The 19,524-nt window shown below is 46.3% G+C and overlaps 2 protein-coding genes across 5 annotated transcripts in view; both read right to left on the bottom strand.

The window, feature by feature from the left end:
- Positions 1–1,534: 1,534 nt before the first annotated feature.
- mRpL42 (mitochondrial ribosomal protein L42) lies at positions 1,535–9,319 on the bottom strand. The gene is made up of 6 exons (XM_089571680.1): positions 9,052–9,319; positions 8,896–8,938; positions 8,326–8,410; positions 8,198–8,230; positions 5,895–6,019; positions 1,535–1,732 (listed from the first exon to the last, which is right to left on the bottom strand). Exons 1-6 carry the CDS (start codon positions 9,104–9,106, stop codon positions 1,678–1,680), a joined length of 396 nt encoding a protein of 131 aa, XP_089427806.1. The 5' UTR covers positions 9,107–9,319; the 3' UTR covers positions 1,535–1,677.
- Positions 9,320–10,364: 1,045 nt separating this feature from the next.
- LOC149359462 (uncharacterized) overlaps positions 10,365–19,524 on the bottom strand; it is a 57,179-nt gene continuing 48,019 nt past the window's right edge. For 3 of the 4 annotated variants that reach the window (XM_089571676.1, XM_089571678.1, XM_089571677.1), the window contains exon 2: positions 10,365–19,250. In XM_089571676.1, the coding sequence (XP_089427802.1) occupies positions 17,613–19,250 (1,638 nt within the window). In that variant the 3' untranslated portion in view covers positions 10,365–17,612. The remainder of the gene's footprint in view (positions 19,251–19,524) is intronic. The other variant, XM_089571679.1, reaches the window with a different exon arrangement.

Here is a 19,524-nt window from a genome sequence, read left to right as displayed (position 1 = left end):
CCCTGAACAACCCCTCGGTACACAATCACCGCAAAGGTGGCTATTATGATACAGCACTTTCCAAATCCAGTGGCATGGAGAAGAGGAATGTGGTGCACTGAAAAGTTTCCAATTACTCTACAGCTTCCCCTCTACGTCTCTCCCTCTACACACCCACAAGACAGAGACATGTTCTTTTAACCCTTTCAGGTGCTTTGTACACAATTGTGTAAGCGGCAAACTTGCAGCTTTTTCTGAGAAATTGGAGCACTTGACAGCGATTTCATTATTTCAAATTGAGCAACCTTCTTGTAGCAAATAAGATGCCTTTTTGTACCATGTAGTGAATGCAGCAAATAATATTTCACATAAGAGTGAGCTAGGTAGCACTTTGTCCGCCGTTTTTGTGCCGTTTCGAGTGTAATGTGAATCTTCGGAACACAAAGTGATTCCACGATCCCTTGGGTGTTTACCTGACACACAAGAACATTTCGATGTTACTATTTCTATCAAATCTGACACTTTGTACGCAATTCTCCACATCGTTGTAAAAGCTTACCTGCTGGTCTTTCACGTTCAAAAACTAACAAATTCCCTTTCTTGAGGCCAGAATATACTACTTAGGTGCAAAAATAATTCACTTCAGTCAAAACAAAAAATGGCGCCTGAAAGGGTTATGAGTATTAGCTCTTACTACTTATGTTTGCCAAGGACTGCAATGAACGTCAAATTGACCTAAACAGTAACCACATGACCACGCTATACCCCTTAGCAACAGCGAACATGTAGCGCCTAAATTGATACCTATACTTTCGATCTGTTGTATATGAGCCAGTATAGCGGCCATTGAAGTGGGATCCCCCTGCGACTGCCATTTACATAAAATTTGGCGGCCACCCGTTTGACGCAGAATGTTCAAGTGGTGTCAAATGACTTGGCATGTTCCTGAGGATAAAATTACTAATTGAGATGAAGCCCAAAATATGTGCGGGATTCGCAACGATGACCTTTCCGCCCCCAAACCGTGCATTCTGAGGACCTTCAGATGGCCATTACGGCTGAACCATTTGTCGCAGGTGATTCCAGATGGTGTCAAACGATTCGTCGTGTTGTGATGCACACGTTTATAAAATTTATTAACCAATATAATGAGGAAGTTACTGGACATAGCAAAGGTGGCTGTAAATCGCAACAGTAGTGCAAAATCCATGAGGTAAATGGCAATGCTTGTGTCTTAGAAGGGATGTTTCCGGAACAGAAACATCCGCGGATGTTCGTATTTGGTCTTCTCCACTTTTGCTGGACACACCAAAGTAAACACTTAAGCTCCCGTAGGTAACGCTCTTAAGTTGAACACTGAGGCAGTGTTGGGGAAGAATTTCCTTTCTTTTGTGCCACCTAGCAAGCCTAACCTGACCATGAACACGCTAAACAAGGCATAAAAAGCTGTACCCCTTAAAGCAAGTCCCATTTCAGCAGCATTAAAAACCTTATTTACTACCCTATTTGCTACTGCTAATGTTTCCCTTGCTACTGCAAGGGAGACATCAAGAAGTCAGGCTGTGCTCAGTCAGTTTTCTGACATTTCACTTTCTCTTTTTATTATTTTTCTTTTCATTCAAATCTACTGCAAACTTACAAGACATTTGTGTAGCTCACTCGGAAGGCCCCCTATTTATATTCGACTGTCCCTGACATTCACAGTCCCTCTCTATCGATTGGTGGGTTGGGATCTTCATACTTCTTTTTGTTGCTGAAAGCAGAAAAAATTGACATGAATGAATAACAATGTCAGTGACCACTTTCTGGACAACAAAAACTGCCTCACAAAGGTGCGTGCAAATGCTCAGGGACCATTCAATCATCTACCATAAAACAAAAAAAGATGCACTAACCACAGACCAACACATTCTGTGGCCTGGGGTGTCCATTTTACAGTAGAATGTCAATGATGCCATCATAGCTAATATTATTTTAGCATGATGCAGATTTGTAAAATTTCCAGGCCACAGTGCACTGCACGGAATGGGCAGAATGTCAAATGTTTCTAACACCCTCCCGCACCACTATGGATTATATGCACAAGGGAACAATGACCGCGCATCCATGAGCACTGGGTGATGAAGTGCGACCCGCAATCGCTGACATCGTGATCACCAGTCGCGCCTATGCATTGCGAACAGCGAGCTGTGGCACAGGCGGCTGTACATAAATACCGTCAGCCGTGAACAGATCTGCGTACATGTATTTCCCATGCTTCCGCATATGGATTGTTTTCTTTTTGGATGATACAAATTTGGAAGATGCGAATGTTTCTCGCAACCCCGTGACATTCCAGTTATAGAGCTTCTACTTTACTGCAGCTGTCAGTAGAGTTGGCATTCACATTTCTTGCTGCACCAAAGGATTTGTTATCTAACAGCAAGTTTAATATTGAGGCTTGGGGTTTGTGGGTTCAGGGAAGTCCAGTACGAAAGGGATCGCCCAATTAGCACTGAACTAATGGTTATCCTGAAAGCTGGAGCACACTCATCAATTCTCTACGTCTTGTTCTGTGGCTGTCTCCTTCAACAATGAACCATACCTACCTTTCTGATCTAAAATTCCTTAAAGGGGTGGAGACACCAAATTTGTGGTTCGCGCGTTCTTAGTTTCAAACGTTTCTTATGGCTCCAGGAAGCATGATACACACTCAGAGATTCATATATTCACAGTGAATAACTTATTATCGCATTTTTAGGTGAACGATTTTCGGTTTCGGAACGCCGAGTTGGACAGTGACGTCACAGAGGGGGAAGATCAACTGCTTCGCTTGGTCACGTGGGCCCACAAAAGTTGTGACGCACCTACTGCTGCATCGCCTGCTTTCTCACACACATGCTGACCAGCGCATGAAAACAAACAACTGCATGTCTAGTCCCAGCAGCTCGTATTCTGACAGATCTGATTCCAATGAGTGACGACATCGACTTTTTTTTGTTCGCACGCTAATATCGCCTTCGCGGGTTCGCGTGAGGATGCGAAGCACTTTGCAAAATGCCAGTAAGCATCGCTGCGCCGCTCTGCCTAAGCTGCGCCCATAACCGGTGTCACACTTCGCCGCCGTGCAGCAGTACCTGAGCGCTGCTTGGGATGGTGTACAAATATCTCAAGAAAAGACAAAATCGCCTTGTTATCAGAACTGCCAGCTATACTCGAGCAGCGACAAAGCATGCCTGCTTATGTTGGGAGCTTTCGGCAACGGCACCGCTTGCGGGCGCTCCGGGCGACGAGCTCTGCTGCTGCCTGGCTGCCATGGTCGTCGCTAGGCCTATAGCCTGTTTCGCAAGCGGCCGGCGCTTCGGAAGTCGCCTGCGCTATAATAAAAGGAATACTTTTCACAAATAGCTTTAGTGTCAACAGCATCATCTCACAATAAAATAATAGTATGGTCAATCTCCTCGACGCCTTCGGCAGCGGAGCTAGCGGGCGCCAGGCGAGCCGGACCCCAACGTCGGGCCAGCGGCAGCTGCGAGGCGGTTCTGGCAAGAAAATTGCTCGTATCACCGTTGTTACCTCTACCAGCAGCTCAGTATTGGTCAGCGATCCTCAACAATGACACTTTTTCACATTTCTTGTACCATGGTTTATTATTTACGTCAAGAACACTCCTTAGCTCGCTTTTATGACGTCGGCAGACGGTATCCAGGCTGGCCGACCGGCTGGCAGGCACGGCGTACTTCACGTCCGCACAAAACAGCCATGCTACCAGTAAGGATGCTTCCTAGATTCGAGATACGACAACATGACTGTACTAAAAGTGGATCTTTCGGCAACGACACTGCCTGCGGCAACGCCGGGCGACGACCTGCGCGCTGGTCCCAGACTGCCCTAGTCGTCGCTAGGCCTAAGCTGGTTTCACATCCGACTCCGCAGCTGAGGGCGCTTCGGGACTGGCCAGCGCTCAGAAACGTGCTCCGCTCGGCATCCCTTTACTGTGAACTCGTCCCACAATAAAAGATATGTTCAATTTTCACGACGTCTTCAGCAACAGAGCTAGCAGACGGCAGGCGAACCGCACCAGGTAGCAGCAGCACAAAACCGGCTATGGGATGAAATTTGCTTGCATCGCAGTCATCACTTCTATCAGGAACTCGGTATTTGCCAACGATCGTCAGAAACGATGCATTTTTGATATTCATATATCCCAGGGTTTGCTATGAACGTGAACAAACAATACTGTCGCGTTCTTCGGATGCCGGTGGTCGGCACGGACTGGCGCAGGCCGCCCGGCTCCAAGGAGTGCGCCCTATTTCATCATGACGCTGCCGCTCTCCGGGCTTGCATTGGCTGCCGCTTCCCGTCGTTGCGTTTGTCGCGAGCGGCTCGCCGTTGACATCTAGCAGGCCGGACGCAGGCGACGAGCTGCAATCGGATGCTGCGACGCTGTTCGCAACGGCGCGCCGCAAACCGAGCGAGTGGCGGTTAGCAGCCAATGAGGCTCGCTGGTGCGTCGACTGCGCTCACGCGGCTGTGCCCCGCTCATCATACGTCACTGTATTTTGGTATGACGTCACTAAAACTTTAATTTGTTTACCCCCTTGTGACGTCAGGGTTGATGGCGCTAGCGATGGGTCTAGATCGTGAGAGTGAGCATTTAGGTAATCTTTGGAACCGAATTAAAATATTTTTTAAATGTTTGTTGCGTCCAACACCTGGCTGTGAGTGCCCTTGCATACGTAAGAATCCCATAGCAGGCTTTTTATAGCTTCAAAATTTGGTGTCTCCACCCCTTTAAGAGATCAGGTGCAGCTACGACTTTTGAACGCAAATTGTAGCTCACTGTAATACTGGACCACTACCAAACCAGAATCAGCAGTAGCATGCAGCAGGCAGCCGTCACCATCTGGGAGCTGCCCGAGGAGCGTGAAGCGCAAAGAAACTTGTACAAACGTGAAACACAGTAGCTCTCTGCGGACAATTTTCTTCCCAATTAGCGGCGCCCAGGTTGGAGGGAAAAGCCCATACAGCAGCATGGCCCTTAGTTGAATGGACAAGGTAAAACTACTACATTTGCCATTGTAACTTCACATGACCTTTCTTTTTTTTTTTTTTAAAGAATCTTCATGTCTTTTCAGTCGCTACTGAAACTTACCTTCTGCCCGCTGTCCTTCTTAGACCCTGAGCTATTTTTGAAACTGAGCATATACATACTTCATGTTTATAAATGTGACAAAGAAAATATATAAAGCTAGAAGTAAGAGAAGCTCCTGTGGTTGAAACTGAAAACACTAGCATTAGGCGTCTGCCTAAAGCTAGGTTAGAAAAGCAACTAATGCATCTAAAACAAACTTGGCTGTCCTCATCTTATACAAGCAGTTTTGTTCTTACCATTAAAGCACCACCAAAACACACACAAAAAACTTGATCGCAAAACATAACACTTGGCATTGTTGTATATGTGAGTGCTTTATTACATCCCGACTTCTACGATATTGCATTTCAAAATAGTGTTGCAAATTAGAGCACATTGTAAATGCCAACCTACTTTTGACATCACTATGAAGAGAAAAAAAGTAGTCGTAAATCTAGGTGTACATTAATTCCGAGTTTCTTAGCAGGTTACAGGGCCAATGATACAAAAAAAAAGGAAAGGTGCTTGAAAGGTGCTTAAATCTCATTTAAAGCACCGCCTTTAGGCACTTTACATCCTCGATTTAGCACCTCTAATTGTAATTTAATTTTTTCATCTTGCACTGTGATCATACTTCAGCCATGAATGATGCTAACTCCAACAGTACCCACGTCAAATAATGGATGCCCGACACCAACTGCACCAGACTCGCATCAGTTATGAACATCCTAGAATCAGCTACAACAAAGATCTGCTCGAAAGAAATGCAGCGAAAGCCAGCCTACGTGGGCCTGAAACTTACTTTGGATACCATCTGTGCTTGGTAGTGTATGTCATTTTCGTCAGAGCTTCAATTTCCAGCCGCTCGTTTCTGTAATACGGTTCGATTTGCTCCAGCCGATGCTGCAGCTTCAGTGCAGAGTTTGCCTAAAGAAAAAAAAAAACGAACGAAAATGACGTGAACCATCAGCATTACACGCATTAATGACATGGCCGAGGCACAATCAACACATTTTCTTTTTTATGACCCAGATGCTGTTTCCGTGTTAACAAATGAAAGTTCTGGCTTCTATTTTTTCCCGCCATTTTCTTGGCATGTGTACATGCTGCAACTGAAATGGATGTTGCGTGTGAAACTGTTTAGTAATCCAGTGCATACTGTGGAACATTTTTGAATCAGTTTTGAACGTACCAATAATATGAATCTGCCTTTATGCATGCAGCATTCTTTCCGCTGAGTAAAGCAGAAATTTGGGCAAGTTGGTACGTATTCATTTTTGAAACAGCGCAAAAAAGACGGGACGTGGAAACTGAGGGGTAAAGACAAACAGGCGCTGACTAACAACTGAGTTTATTGAAAAAAACACAAATATATAGACAGAGTTAGGAAAGAATTGATCGCCACTATAGTCAACTCATGCCACATGGGACGCCAGATACCCAATCTCCCCTTTGGAAAGGGCTACCGATGGGCAACTAATGCACGTTGCGCCCTTCTCACTTATAAGAAAAGCTTCAATAACTTCTCGCATCATCTCATCACTATGGCGGAACACGATGTTGGTGTTCTTATAGTCGGGGGTACATTTGCATTTCTTGCAACGAAATGCACATTTAGCGAGAGGGTCTCCTTCTGATTTTCTTTTTTCGTAATCTTTTTCATGTTTACATTTGCACTTTCTGCAGTGGAGCGCCACGTGTGACAGGGGGTCTTTTTTTCCTGGTGTTCTCATGTTCCATGAGTCGCTTGTTGATGCATCTTCCTGTTTGGCCAATATATGTGGCACCACGCGAGAAGGGAATTTGGTATACTACCCCTACCTCGCAAGGTACATAAGGGGAAACATGGTGCACCTGACAAGCCCTTTTGTTTCCCTCTTGCCTCTGCCTTACCTGTTTGCACATCCTGCCTAATTTCTTCGGGGCAGAAACAGGCAGATATGGCGTTGACGTCGTGTTTTCTGCCCCAGGTCACCGCACGCAATTTATTGCATTATGAAATCATCACCCTACATTTCAACTCTACTTCCCTCCACCCTTATCCTGCTCTCTACCACAACACTCAGGCCAGGGTCATGTTTGGGCTGGCCGACCTCTCCACCTTTCTTCACATTAAACTTTACTTCCGCTGTCTCACTACTACTGCCAAATGATATCCAAGTGGAAGAAATTGCAAGCAAAAAGAGAAAACGCTAGCTGGCCACCGCCAGTTCCTAATATTTGCACGAATCACACATTTCCCGAAACGCAAGCGCGCACAGCAAGTTTGCCTGCTGCCAATGCCTTTGCAGAAAATGCCGATTATGAAACTGGCCAAAAGTATTTTGTGGGTGCACCACAAGTACAAACAGCACATTATTAAAGTGTGCCTGCTTATCAACAGGTTTCAGTGTCATAACACACATGGGTAACATATCTTTACAAAGCGCATATATGCAAGTGTGTATGTGCAACATATGCGTATTTATAATGCACATACCTGATATTCTTACTAATTTTTACGTTGTCTCTAACTCTTACATGACCAAGCACTTTGAAAGGGGGAAGCAACAGGACTTGTTTTTGCATTTTCCAGAATTTACAAGCCTGTTTTTCAGAAATGACTTAAACAGCGGCCAGAAATACAGAAACACATATAGTTAAGTGGTGCTATTTGATACTACTAAGACAAAAATACGTTGTTAGCTGTTGAAGGACGCAGTGTTGCTAGAATCATGTGCCAAGCCGCAGACATAGCTCTGCCCGTGAGCCGTAATGACTGTGACAAAACACTTGAGCAAACTTTTGCTCTTCCAGCTAGACATCCATTGGCCTTCTTCATGTTTTTAACTGCGATAAAGTGTATATCAGAAAAATGTTTTCAGAGCGACAGGGTGGTCACAACTGTAGTGGAAAGATGCAAAGCACTGAAACTTGGATACACCTACTAAAACAGCACAAAGAACCAACGCCAAAGGACAACCGTGTAGACAAATGGTGAAGGCACTGCTCCAAACCACATCCCAGTTGTGTCCAGAATACGGTGAGAGAAAGAACTTTTATTCACTCCTTGTACAAATGGAACATACGATTACTAAAAAGTAAGCCAAGCATGTGGCTACATACCTCGTCCAGCCTAGCTCTGATCTTGGGGAGGGGCTGAAATACACAAATCAAGATAACACGTAAGTACAGCCTATTGAATGCATTGTAAACACAGCTAGAGACAGTAACAAAGGCTCAACACTTCATACCTTTGTGTGCTCATAGGGAAATTCTTCCTCTGGATGCCACATGACTATGGTGGAACCATCATCTGTGACCACGATCCTCTGTTTTCTGCACACAAATAACCATCAAAGGAGGTGCAGGGTCAATGTGTGTGCTAAGGAGATCCAAGAAGTTTCAATCTTTCCTATTACAATACTTTGCCTCTACGTTGGCAACAGTAACTGAGCCAAACCAGGAATGAAACCTAAGAGTACACAAGCCAACTGCGGGCCAAATCTCGCCCCATGAATTCCCTGCCACGCTTGTGAATATTTTGAGGCGGAACAAAAGGGTTCTTCAAACCGAATCTAAGAATGCGACGAGCCGTTACTGGTACACAGTAAAACCAGCAAGAAAGGCGATGAATCATTTGTACTAGTCAATAGCGAAAGCTTGATAATTAATGTGCAAGAGTCTACTTAGCAAGCGAGAGACAAAAATCTGCTTTTCGTTGCTAGTTACAGAATAGTAGTAGTATTTCGTTGATTGCCTGATTCTAAACATACCCGACTTCCTCGTCTTAAATTCCCTTCTCTGTCACATGCACAACTTACGACTGCGACTTGAGTAGTGCCTTGGTCGTCGTGTAAGTCCGACCTGCGAAGAAAGTCAGTCACACGAAATTGCCACTGCGCTCGCTTACTGTCGAGATGCGCGAATGCTTATTTAACTGAGATGAGCATGCGTATACAATCAACAATGCTGCTCACCTTGTAGTGGTGGTAACTGAGAACGAAGAGCAACCAGTCTCCGACAGGCGAACATTTCGCACGTACCGACAGGAGATGCAAGCTTCAAACCAAACGCGAAAGCTATTTAGACGAGCGCGTAGCGTAACCTGCGCAACAAGAGCGTAACCTAGCCTGCGAGCCAATGATTTCGAATTGCTACCGTTCTAAATACATCTCGCTCTTCGCTGCTCGCGCCCGACTCTGTACGCAGGTAACACAGGAGGTACGATCGACCACATGGCGCAGGCTGCCATAGCTAAGGTCATATCCGTAGCCGAGTACGCCAGTTTCGGTTTCTGCTCTCACAAACCGGGCGGATCCCATCCCTACCCCAGCCCTCTCCTAGGACCGTATGGTGTCAGGTTTGAACACCTTAGGCTAGGAAGATGGCATTTCTACCGCCATACAAACAACTGTCCTCCTCGGATGTCATTGACTACAGGAAAATACAAACACATATCCAAGGCTTCACATTTTAGCTGTCCTTGGTGCGGAGCAAGTCCCACGCTCTAACATACATCTTGGGAATGCTAGGACAAACCGGAAAAACGTTAATAGTGCCACACCCGACACACGAGTGGTGGGAGGAGGCCCTGACCAGCGACAACCTGGACCAGCAAGCCTGGATCACCCAGCTAGTCCGCAATCAGCTGCCACCAGCGAAGCCCTGGACTACGGGCCCCGATCACCCGGCTCCTGCGAATTTATACTAAATGGTTTGGTTTGGTTTATGGGGTTTAACGTCCCAAAGCGACTAAGGCTATGAGAGACGCCGTAGTGGAGGGCTCCGGATATTTCGACCACCTGGGGTTCTTTAGCGTGCACTGACATCGCACAGTACACGGGCCTCTAGAATTTCTCCTCCAAAGAAATTCCAGCCGCCGCGGCCGGGATCGAACCCGCGTCTTTTGGGTCAGCAGCCGAGCACCATAACCACTGAGCCACCGCGGCGGCACATCTTGGGAATGCCAGGACAAACCGGACAGAAAATTAATAGTGCCGACACACTAGCAGTGGAAGGAGACCCTGACCAGCGAAGACCTGGACCAGCAAGCCTGGATCACCCAGCTAGAACGCATGTCAGCTGCCACCAGCGAAGCCTTGGACTACGGGCCCCGATCACCCGGCTACAGCGAATTTATTCTAAATAAATGTTTTCTCTCTCTTTCCCTGGAAGGGAGATGAACGCGAAAATAAGGATGAGCTCGCATTACCGTTTCGGCACTCCTCACCATTGTGACAACTCTCTGCAGATACGGAAGTATGAAGACCACACAGACAGACACTTTCACTCTCATGTTTACTTTGATGCTTTATTTTCAAGGTGACACTATGTTACACTGAGCATATTCTAACTCGGTACATTTAGCTGCGTTCGTTCCCTCTACAACAACCTTTCTTCACAATGACAATCCATAGAGCACTATGAATGACCCTAGGACTCGAAAGGAAGCATAAACGTTGCTCAGGAAAACAAGTTGAACGTCACGCAAAATGTGTTTAAAGTGCTCAAAAAAGTATCACGAAGCAACTCTTGCACCCCGCTCATTTCGTACGAGTTCGCAGAGGAAATAATAGAACAAAACACTTGTGCTCTATGATATGTCACACCTCACAGACCTGCTACAAGCGTAAAAACAATGCAAAGCAGTCACAAACAAAAAATAACACCGTTGTTGCATACTTTTCTAAAAGTACAAAACGCACAAGCGAGATCACACGGGAATAGAGGATACACTGCATTTCAACCGACCGGCTGAACCAAAAGCAGCGACAGGACTTGAAAAACATTCTTAACGACCTTGACCGAGGAGAAGGTTCTGATGCACAAATGCCTTCATGGCAAACAAATGCTGCCTTAAATCACACCATCACTTTTTGACACTCCGAGTTTGAAGTCAGTTTTAGCTACAGCACCGATAAATTTAGGTTTCTTTACCAATGTTTGCATAATATACAAATTAATAAACTTCCAGCTTGCACATTCTGCACATAACATGGGGCAAAGTACTCCAAAGGAAGAACAATGATGCATAATAATCAAGCATACACAAGATGTGGACACTAGATATCAAAGTGCTAAACACCAAAACATGTGCAGAAAGCAGCAGTTGACTCGAAATGTCGGCGAGCGCACATACTAGCCCGACACGTTGGACGTCTTCAGTGGTGGCTGGTCAGTGACCTGAGGTAGCTAGATATTTCCAACTTTAAAGAACATGAAATATTTACACATACCCAGCAAAGACCGTGAGGTCATTGAAACCAACAACCATGGACAAGCATTGCACCAGCACATCTGCATGCCCGAAAGGGGCAAAGAAATTCTACATTTTACTTCCCATAAAACCTTAGCAAATGAATGCATGAGACAAGCATGGAGATCAATTGCAAAACAAAGCTTGAGAGTCAAAAATGCTTCAAAATGTTTAACTTTCCCAAAAAAATGCACGAGCATTTTGCCTGTACGGCCACAGCCGAGAACGTCCCCCCCAATGACATGATGACTAACGACAATGTGACAAGATGAGGAAACATTTCTTGATTTGCTTTTAGCTTTGCAAATTTTAGTTAGAATTGACTAACTATGCCAATTACAGTACATTCACAGCACAATAGCACAAATGTGCTACTGACAAAAGTCTCAAGTACGTGTGAAAGGTAACCAAGATACATAGCTGCCATACTTTTCAGTGACTTGACTACGACACATTAGAGGAACTGAGTCCAAATTTAACTCCCAAAAGTTTGGTCTCAAGCCACCAGCTAACAATAGATACCAGCCTAGGTTGCTGCTGATGCATCCTGGGTACTTTTGCACCAAATACACATTGGAAATGGCTAGAAACAAATCCATTCAATCTTCTGTGCATGCTCTTTTCACACAATTTGGGACATGCATGAACTTAAGCTACCATTCTCCTAGCAAATACTGGAAGCCAAAGTTAGCCTCCTAGAGATGTCAAAGTGTAGTGACACACTGTGGTGCTAAAACCCACACCACAGTGCTCTTAACGAGTACAACTAATAGCACACAGTGCACGATGTGCCCCTGTGTGGCTATGATCTGAAGTCCATAAGCAGGCAACAAAAATGTGGACACGTAAAAAGCACTCTTCACAATATAATACCCAACTGTAGCAATGCCCTTCGTCACTAGCTCAATACAATGCCTCGTAAAGCATCACCCACCATTCAGGTGGATGGAGTACCAACAGTTCAACACACACAACACTTACACAAAAGAAAAACATCTCACCGAATTAAGCAGACAACCCTTGCTGAGAGAAACTTGCCGCTACTACAGCAAACTGAGCTGCTCACTATGAAAAGACGACAATGATCAGCTGTGAGGTAGCAGAAGAGTCTGACGCCGCAGTGGGGCGCGCACGACACTCTTAAATGCAGCTCATCACCGAGCTCCGAGTATATTTACACTGTGTACATTTACCAGACATCTGAAACAAGTGAGTTATTTTTACACACCAGACCCAGCAAGGGGACAGGTGGTTGGATACATGTACATTTCTCTTGCCTTTACGGCTGCATAGTCATATTTTTTTTCCAAAAGAAACAACAGTCGTATGTCTCAAAGGTGTTGTGTCTGCCTGACATCAAAGTGTAGCCTCTCAGACATGAGTATCGCTCAGTTTCGAAGAGCAGTGGTGAGTGAGCAAGATTACAAAACACCGGTGACACAACAAAAAGGTAAATGACAAAAGTCAAAACAAAGCAACACCGTAGTCGCAGCCCCCACTTAAAACGAAAACAAGAACTCTTCATGAGACACCTGGGGGTAGATGCCAGGTATGCGGTGAACGACGTGCGAAATTAACTGAGCTTAATCTACCACAAAGCAGCCAACTTGAAGAACCACTTTTGTTTCACAGCGCAAATAAAAGAAAGTGCCAAACAATGCACCGCTTGATTGTGAGCATTTCGTGTATACTACAGACATAAAATCAATCGAACAAAGCACAAAGCATTGTGACCACAAGAAATTGCACTTTTTGCAGTACAAAGAGCTCCGCGATATGAAGAAAGCAAGCGTAAGGCGAGATCCTGTTACCATGCATGGAGCTCTGCATGTTCTACCTTTGCTCAATGAACATCACATGAATGTTCAACGCATGTAAAAATTTTCTTTGCACAGCACAACACCTGCATTCCACTTGTGTGCATTATTTTACGTGTAAGAAAAAAGAGCAAAACAACACAGAGCAAATAGCCAAGATTCAACATTTACAGAGACTTCTTGTTCTTAATGGCAAATCGAAAACCAATTGCCAAGTGCGAAGGTTAAAGAACGATAAACCAAGTAGAAAATCCCTCTAAGAAAGCTAAGCAAAAGCCAGCATCTTACAGAGGCTGTCCGCATTAGTGGCATACACAAGATAAAATGATTGTGCTCACCTCACCGCCGTGCATTAAAATATTATCAGGTATCAAAGCAAAACTGCACACACACGCGCAGTTACAAAAATCACTAACAAACTGACCTCAGTGGTCTGCTGATGACCATCATCATGAAGCACATGTAAGCTTTTTCCTCTTCAACATTACATAGCTAAATCATCAATTTAAAGTCAAGCTTATGTCTCAAAAATAGCAATAAATTAAAACAAATCAAGCGTCCCAAAAAAGTGAACAATCCCAACCCCAACGAAAGCATACAAAATTATCGCAAAGCATTCCGTCCTGATCACAGTAACACAGAATGAGTAAATTCTCTGTCCAGCAAGCTGAGACTGCAACAGAATTTGTTGTAATGCTCATACTGTTGCACACTAATGTGTTCAAGATTTCTTTTGTGTGTTAACATGCAACTGACCGGTCATGCACAATTCAATGGAACACTCATGCAAGCATTTCCAGTGCCCTAATATAAAATGAGGCCCTTGTATTGTCAAGTGATCATTCCAAAACCGTAAGATCCAAGGACAAATCAGATAAAGCAAATGCAAAGTAACGAGGTATTACAAATACAAATGCAACAACGTTTCAAAAGATCAATTAAATCGTTTGAGCAAAATGTAAACAAAAATGCTGAGACCAAACGGTGACAAGAAGTGAAGCCGAGTCTAAAACATCTAAGAAAGATGTTGCAACAAACACTGTAATTATAGTCAGCGACGAAGTCAAGAACTGAGCTCGAAATACACTTCCAATGGGTAAGCATATCCACCTGACAACCAACAATGAGTGACCAGGTGCAACTACCTTTGCTTTTTTCTTTACCAATAAAACTGGTACAAGTAAACGGTTTGGTTTGGTTTATGTAGCTTAACGTCCCAAAGCGACTCAGGCTATGAGAGACGCCGTACTGAAGGGCTCCAGAAATTTCGACTACCGGGGGTTCGTGCACTGACATCACGCAGCACATGGGCCTCTGGAATTTCGCCTTCATCGAAATTTGACCGCCGTGGCCGGGACCGAACCTGCGTCTTTCGGATCAGTAGCCGAGCACCATAACCACTGAGCCACCGCGGCGGCGGTAAAAGTAAACATGTGGTCTGGTGGGTCCAACATTAACACAAGCACTGGTATATTTTGATACATCTCACACAAAAAGCATAAAAGCTGGCAATAAAAGCTGACGTTTCTAAAGCCACGCAACCAAATGCAAACTTTGCGCAAGATACTGGCATGACTGGGCCAGCGGTTTGAACAGGAAGGGCGTTTATATGACCCTGATAGTTACATAACAGCTCTTTTGTTCTGTATGCTTCTAATATAACTAGTCGGCCTAAAAGCAGTCGTTGAATATCTCAGCCTGCTAATCATGTTAGCTACTGTTTAGTTGCAAAAGAAGTATTGCTGATTTGTTCGTGTCCTGGATTGCAAAACCTATGGGACCGTGGGAACGGCCAACTACCACAAGGAATAAAACAAGTACACATCACTCATAAAAACTCCAATGGTTGGTAAAAGGAAGCGATGATGTAAACAGAAAAGTGAGGAAACTACAACTCTGATCTGAGTGTACTGATAATGCTGCATTAATGGACAAACACAGAAAGAGACAGCTTCCATCTAAATTTACGAGTTAAGCACCGGTGTCTACTCAGTTGCATACTTTCACAACATCCGTGTACAATGTGCTATCATGATCAAAAGTGTACAGGATGAGTGTGTGTGGAAAAAAATTATTTCAGCGCAGTCACGCAATACATTCGCCTGAAAAGTGTCATGGTTAAAGGAATGTGCCTACTCTATCCACTGGTAACATCACGTGACTGGGTTGCAAGGCAAAGCTACAATAAACATTCTTTTGGGACCACGCAATCCCATAAACTTTTGATCGTGATAGCACACTTCTTTTAGCTCTTCTTCTCTTTCCAGGTGCCCAAGTTGCCCAGATATACATTGTAAAGCACATGCATGGCCAACATTGAAACCTGTAAATCTTTTCCTTCCTTTCAGGCTGAAGAAAACATGTTTACACTTTCATTAGAATGCAGAACTTGAGTGCACGATAAAGTACCACATCAGCAAAGGGCATATTTCGAAAAAAAAAGAACCGTTTTTAGGCAATTATTTGCTCAAGCAAGCAGAAGTTCAGTAAGCCTCCTGAATTCTTCACACGTCACTGACTAAAGACATGAAAGCCTCACGTGAGCCGCCTCAGCTCCTGGGCTGGAAGGACTACAATTGAAGTATAAATAAACGTGAAATTTGAAATCCAAAGTCACCAAAACATAAAAAGGAGAAAAAACAAAAGAACATGCAATCTTATAGAAAATGAAACAAACAATTGACAGTACAGCCATGTATGTCTTGCATCCTTTTTCAGGTACAAGGAAAACGAATATTGAGGCTATACTCAGCTCCGGCAATGTTTGCCACGTGCACACATGTGACCCACCATATGCGAGCGAGAACAGCAGCACACGTGGAACATTTTGGCCTTCTCCGCTAGCCTTGCAATGCAGGCCAACACATCCATGGAAGCCCAGCACATCTCGCTGCAAGCACTCTCACCATTACACAGCACAGCTCACGAGCACTCCAACTGTGCACCACATCCAGGTTTTAAAGCACATTACTAAACGACGACTTGCAGCAATGCTTTTCATGTCCACGTGACACAGCATGTGGTGTGTTTCTGCAGCAAAGGGCTCCATCACCACTGGTAAAACTGATTACAATAATAGGTTACAACGAAAGGAAAGGTGCACTAACTGCCCACCTTAGAATGAACACTTGAGTTATGCCATGAGGGAAGGGATGATGGCTTATGGTTTATGGGGGTTTAATGTCCCGAAGTGACTCAGGCTATGAGGGACGCCGTAGTGAAGGGCTCTGCAAAATTTCGACCACCTGGCGTTCTTTAACAAGCACTGACATCGCACAGTACACGGACCTCCAGAATTTCGCCTCCATCAAAATTCGACCACCGCAGCTGGGATCGAACCCGCGTCTTTCGGGTCAGCAGCCGAGCGCCATAACCACTCAGCCACCGTGGTGGCTCAGGGAAGGGATGAAGTGGGTGGGTTGAAAGGAGGAAGTGAGGAAGAGTTGCTGCAATGGAGGCTCCAGACTGAATTCGACCACCTGGGGCAGTTTAATGCGCACTGACATCGCACAGCACATGGACGTCTTTTGCAATTTGCCTCTATCAAAATGCAGATATCGTTGCTTGGACTTGGCCCCATGATCTCATGATCAGCAACCAAATGCCACCATCCCTTAGCTGCAGTGGCAAGTGTTGCTAGCACCCTATTTCTGCTGATACATTCTCCTGCACGCTTGATTACCTGATGTATTTGAGCGAAGATGCCAAGTTTTAATGCCAATCTCAAAACTCGAGTTGAACTGCTCCTTTAGACCACTCTCAAACGAAGTAAGAGCATTGTTCCGATCAGAAAGTTCACAGCAAATTAAACTGGCCCTGAGACACACAACTGAAGAGAGTTTTTGTCTCTGAGGCTTCCTCTTGTCAGCACCTCAGGCAGCATGCTATAAGGTACCAACTTTACGTCAGTATGCAAACTTTAACACACATTTGGCAAGTAGAGGTAACTTTCTGCTTAATTTTAAGGATTTCATTTTCTCGCTATGGATTCTGTCAACTCAAATAGGAGATGATCCCCAAAAAGCACTTCAGAGTTCAATAGTCCATGCATTCCTAACTAAATTAAAAGCTTCAAGAGAAAACCTACTGAGCAGATGCCCAACCTCCCAAAATATGCTACATTGAGAGTGCAATGAAAACCAGCCAATGAAAATTACTGCCAGATTAACTCAGCATCTGACTCCAGACTGCCATAAACTTAAGTACAGCAGTGAGGACTACCAGCGACATGGCCCCAGCAGAAACACCACACACATGCAGTGAGAGTGAGAGAATTAAGTCTGCTGAAACCACAAAACCTGGTATGTGGTGCATCATCAAGCATGGCTCAGGAGCCGCTCTGAGTGAAGGCACTTACAGCAAGACACCCTGGACAGCGCAGCGTGGTTGCTGCTGAACTCGAGCGCAGGTGTGCGGTGCCAATTGGGACACAGAGTGACCTTCCTCAGCCCACAACTGGCCCAGTCTACAGCATGTGGTTTCGCATGTGGCAGTTGAGGGCGTTCTTGAGAGAGAACCGCATGCCGCACACCTGGCAGCGGTGGGGCTTCTCGCCCGTGTGCGTGCGCATGTGGCAGTTCTTGTTGGACAGGTCCGAGAAGCGCTTTAGGCACACCTCGCACTGGTACGGCTTCTCACCCGTGTGGATGCGCACGTGGCGCCGCAGCGTGGACGAGCAGGAGAAATCCTTCTTGCAGTACTCGCAGCAGTGCAGCCGGGCCCGGCCGTGCGACTTCTTGTGGCTGCGCAGCTCCGTCACCGAGGGCAGCACCTTCTGGCAGATGTTGCACTGGTGGATGCGTGGACTGGCATGGATCACCAGGTGGCGCCGCAGCTTGTACGGCTGCGAGAAGCCCTTCTGGCAGATGGGGCATCGGTGAGCGGACGGCTGCGCGTTGCCAGACGACTCGGGAGACTCGGCGGCCTCTGGCTCCAGTGGCGCCCCTGCCACGTCCGGAGCATGCAGAGCCGCCATGGTCTGGAAGGCAGCCTGGAACGCCGGCGGAACCACGGGAGCGTCCAGGCGCTTGGCGGGCTCTGGGTCCGGAGGTCTCGAGGAGGTGGACTCTTGCCGGCGGTGGACTAGCAGGTGGGCACGCAGGTAGCGGGCCTGCAAGAAGGTTTTGTGGCAGATGTCACACTGGTGCGGCTTTTCTTCGAGGTGCTGCAGCCGGTGCAGCTTGAGTGAGCCTTTGCGCGTGAAGCCCTTGCCGCAGACGTCGCAGTTGTGAAGTCTGCGACCAGTGTGGATGTACATGTGGGCCGTGAGGTGGCTCACCTTGGTGAACTGCCATCCACACACCCGGCAGACGTACAGGCCAGATTCTGTCAGCAGGTCCTCGTCGTTGGTGTGACCGTTCGGTGAGGCACGCAACACCGGGGACAGCAGGCTTGCACCATTCTGGTAAGGCAGTGGCGCATTAAGGTGTGGATACATGTAGAACTTGAAGTAGCTGTCCAAAAGCGATGGGCAACCTGGAGTGAGGAGGTTGCCGAACAGTGGTGGTTGCAGTGGGGGCGGCCTGTGGTGCTCCACTGCCCCGTCCTGGCGACTCAGCCTACTCAAGCCATTGCCGGCTTTCATCTCCAAAGCACATTCCAGAGGTTCCCTGCCTGGCTCAGCAGGTCCTCTCATCTTGAGATCAAGGGGCATATCATTTTCGTCCTGATACCGAGACATCCGCCTGCTGGAAGTCTTCCGGAAGAACATGTGGAAAAGGTGCTTGCCTTCTTTGTGAGTCTTGGAGTGGTGCTTGAGGGCCTGTTTCCAAACGAAGCCCTCCCCACAGAATGAGCACCGGTGGATGCTCTTGAGCATGTGGTACACCTGGTGCCTCAGGTACTCGGAGAAGTGGTCAAGTGCCATGGTGCACCGGCTGCACTGGTACGGCGGCTCCTTGCGGTGGGCGGCCATGTGCTCGAGCAGAGTCTCAGGCAGGGCGTAGCGGCGGCCGCAGTGCTCGCAGCAGTACGGCTTGACACCGGTGTGGATGAGCAAGTGTCGGTAGAGGATGCCCCGCGACCGCGTCTCGTACGGGCACAAGGGGCAAACATATTGCAGTGTCATCCTGGCTGCCTCGCGCGCAGCCTTCCGATTTCGTTTCTGCACCCAGGAAACAGAAAAACGGGAAACGGTTCAGAAGAGTTGCAAGCAAATAAATTAGATAGCCATCCACATCTGCCACATTTCTTTTGCACAGGCGGACGGAGAGAATTCGGCGACCCAAATTTAAAACGTTCATTGTGGGGTCTACTTTGAAAAGTCCACTCAAACCACTAGAGCAAGTTCTCGCACAAATGCTTGGTAAAGGAGCAAGACAGCCGATTACAGCGCCTGCGTAAGCTCACACCGCGCTCACAAAGGCGGGCACATCTCT

This window comes from Amblyomma mixtum, chromosome 2 (assembly GCF_055824585.1).
Source record: "Amblyomma mixtum isolate Tamu chromosome 2, ASM5582458v1, whole genome shotgun sequence".
In the NCBI taxonomy this organism is placed as follows: Eukaryota; Metazoa; Arthropoda; class Arachnida; order Ixodida; family Ixodidae; genus Amblyomma; species Amblyomma mixtum.
Note: the sequence above shows the minus strand (reverse complement) of the source record. Positions and strands in the feature narration are given on the sequence as shown.

Bases quoted from the DNA above. Each gene is read 5' to 3' on its own strand.
- mRpL42 (XM_089571680.1), bottom strand. From the start codon at position 9,106: ATGTTCGCCTGTCGGAGACTGGTTGCTCTTCGTTCTCAGTTACCACCA. The intron at 8,231-8,325 runs GTATGAAGTGTT...TGTGTATTTCAG, and splicing joins TTCCCTATGAGCACACAAAG to CCCCTCCCCAAGATCAGAGC. The intron at 1,733-5,894 runs GTAAGTTTCAGG...TTCTGCTTTCAG, and splicing joins AAGCACAGATGGTATCCAAA to CAACAAAAAGAAGTATGAAG.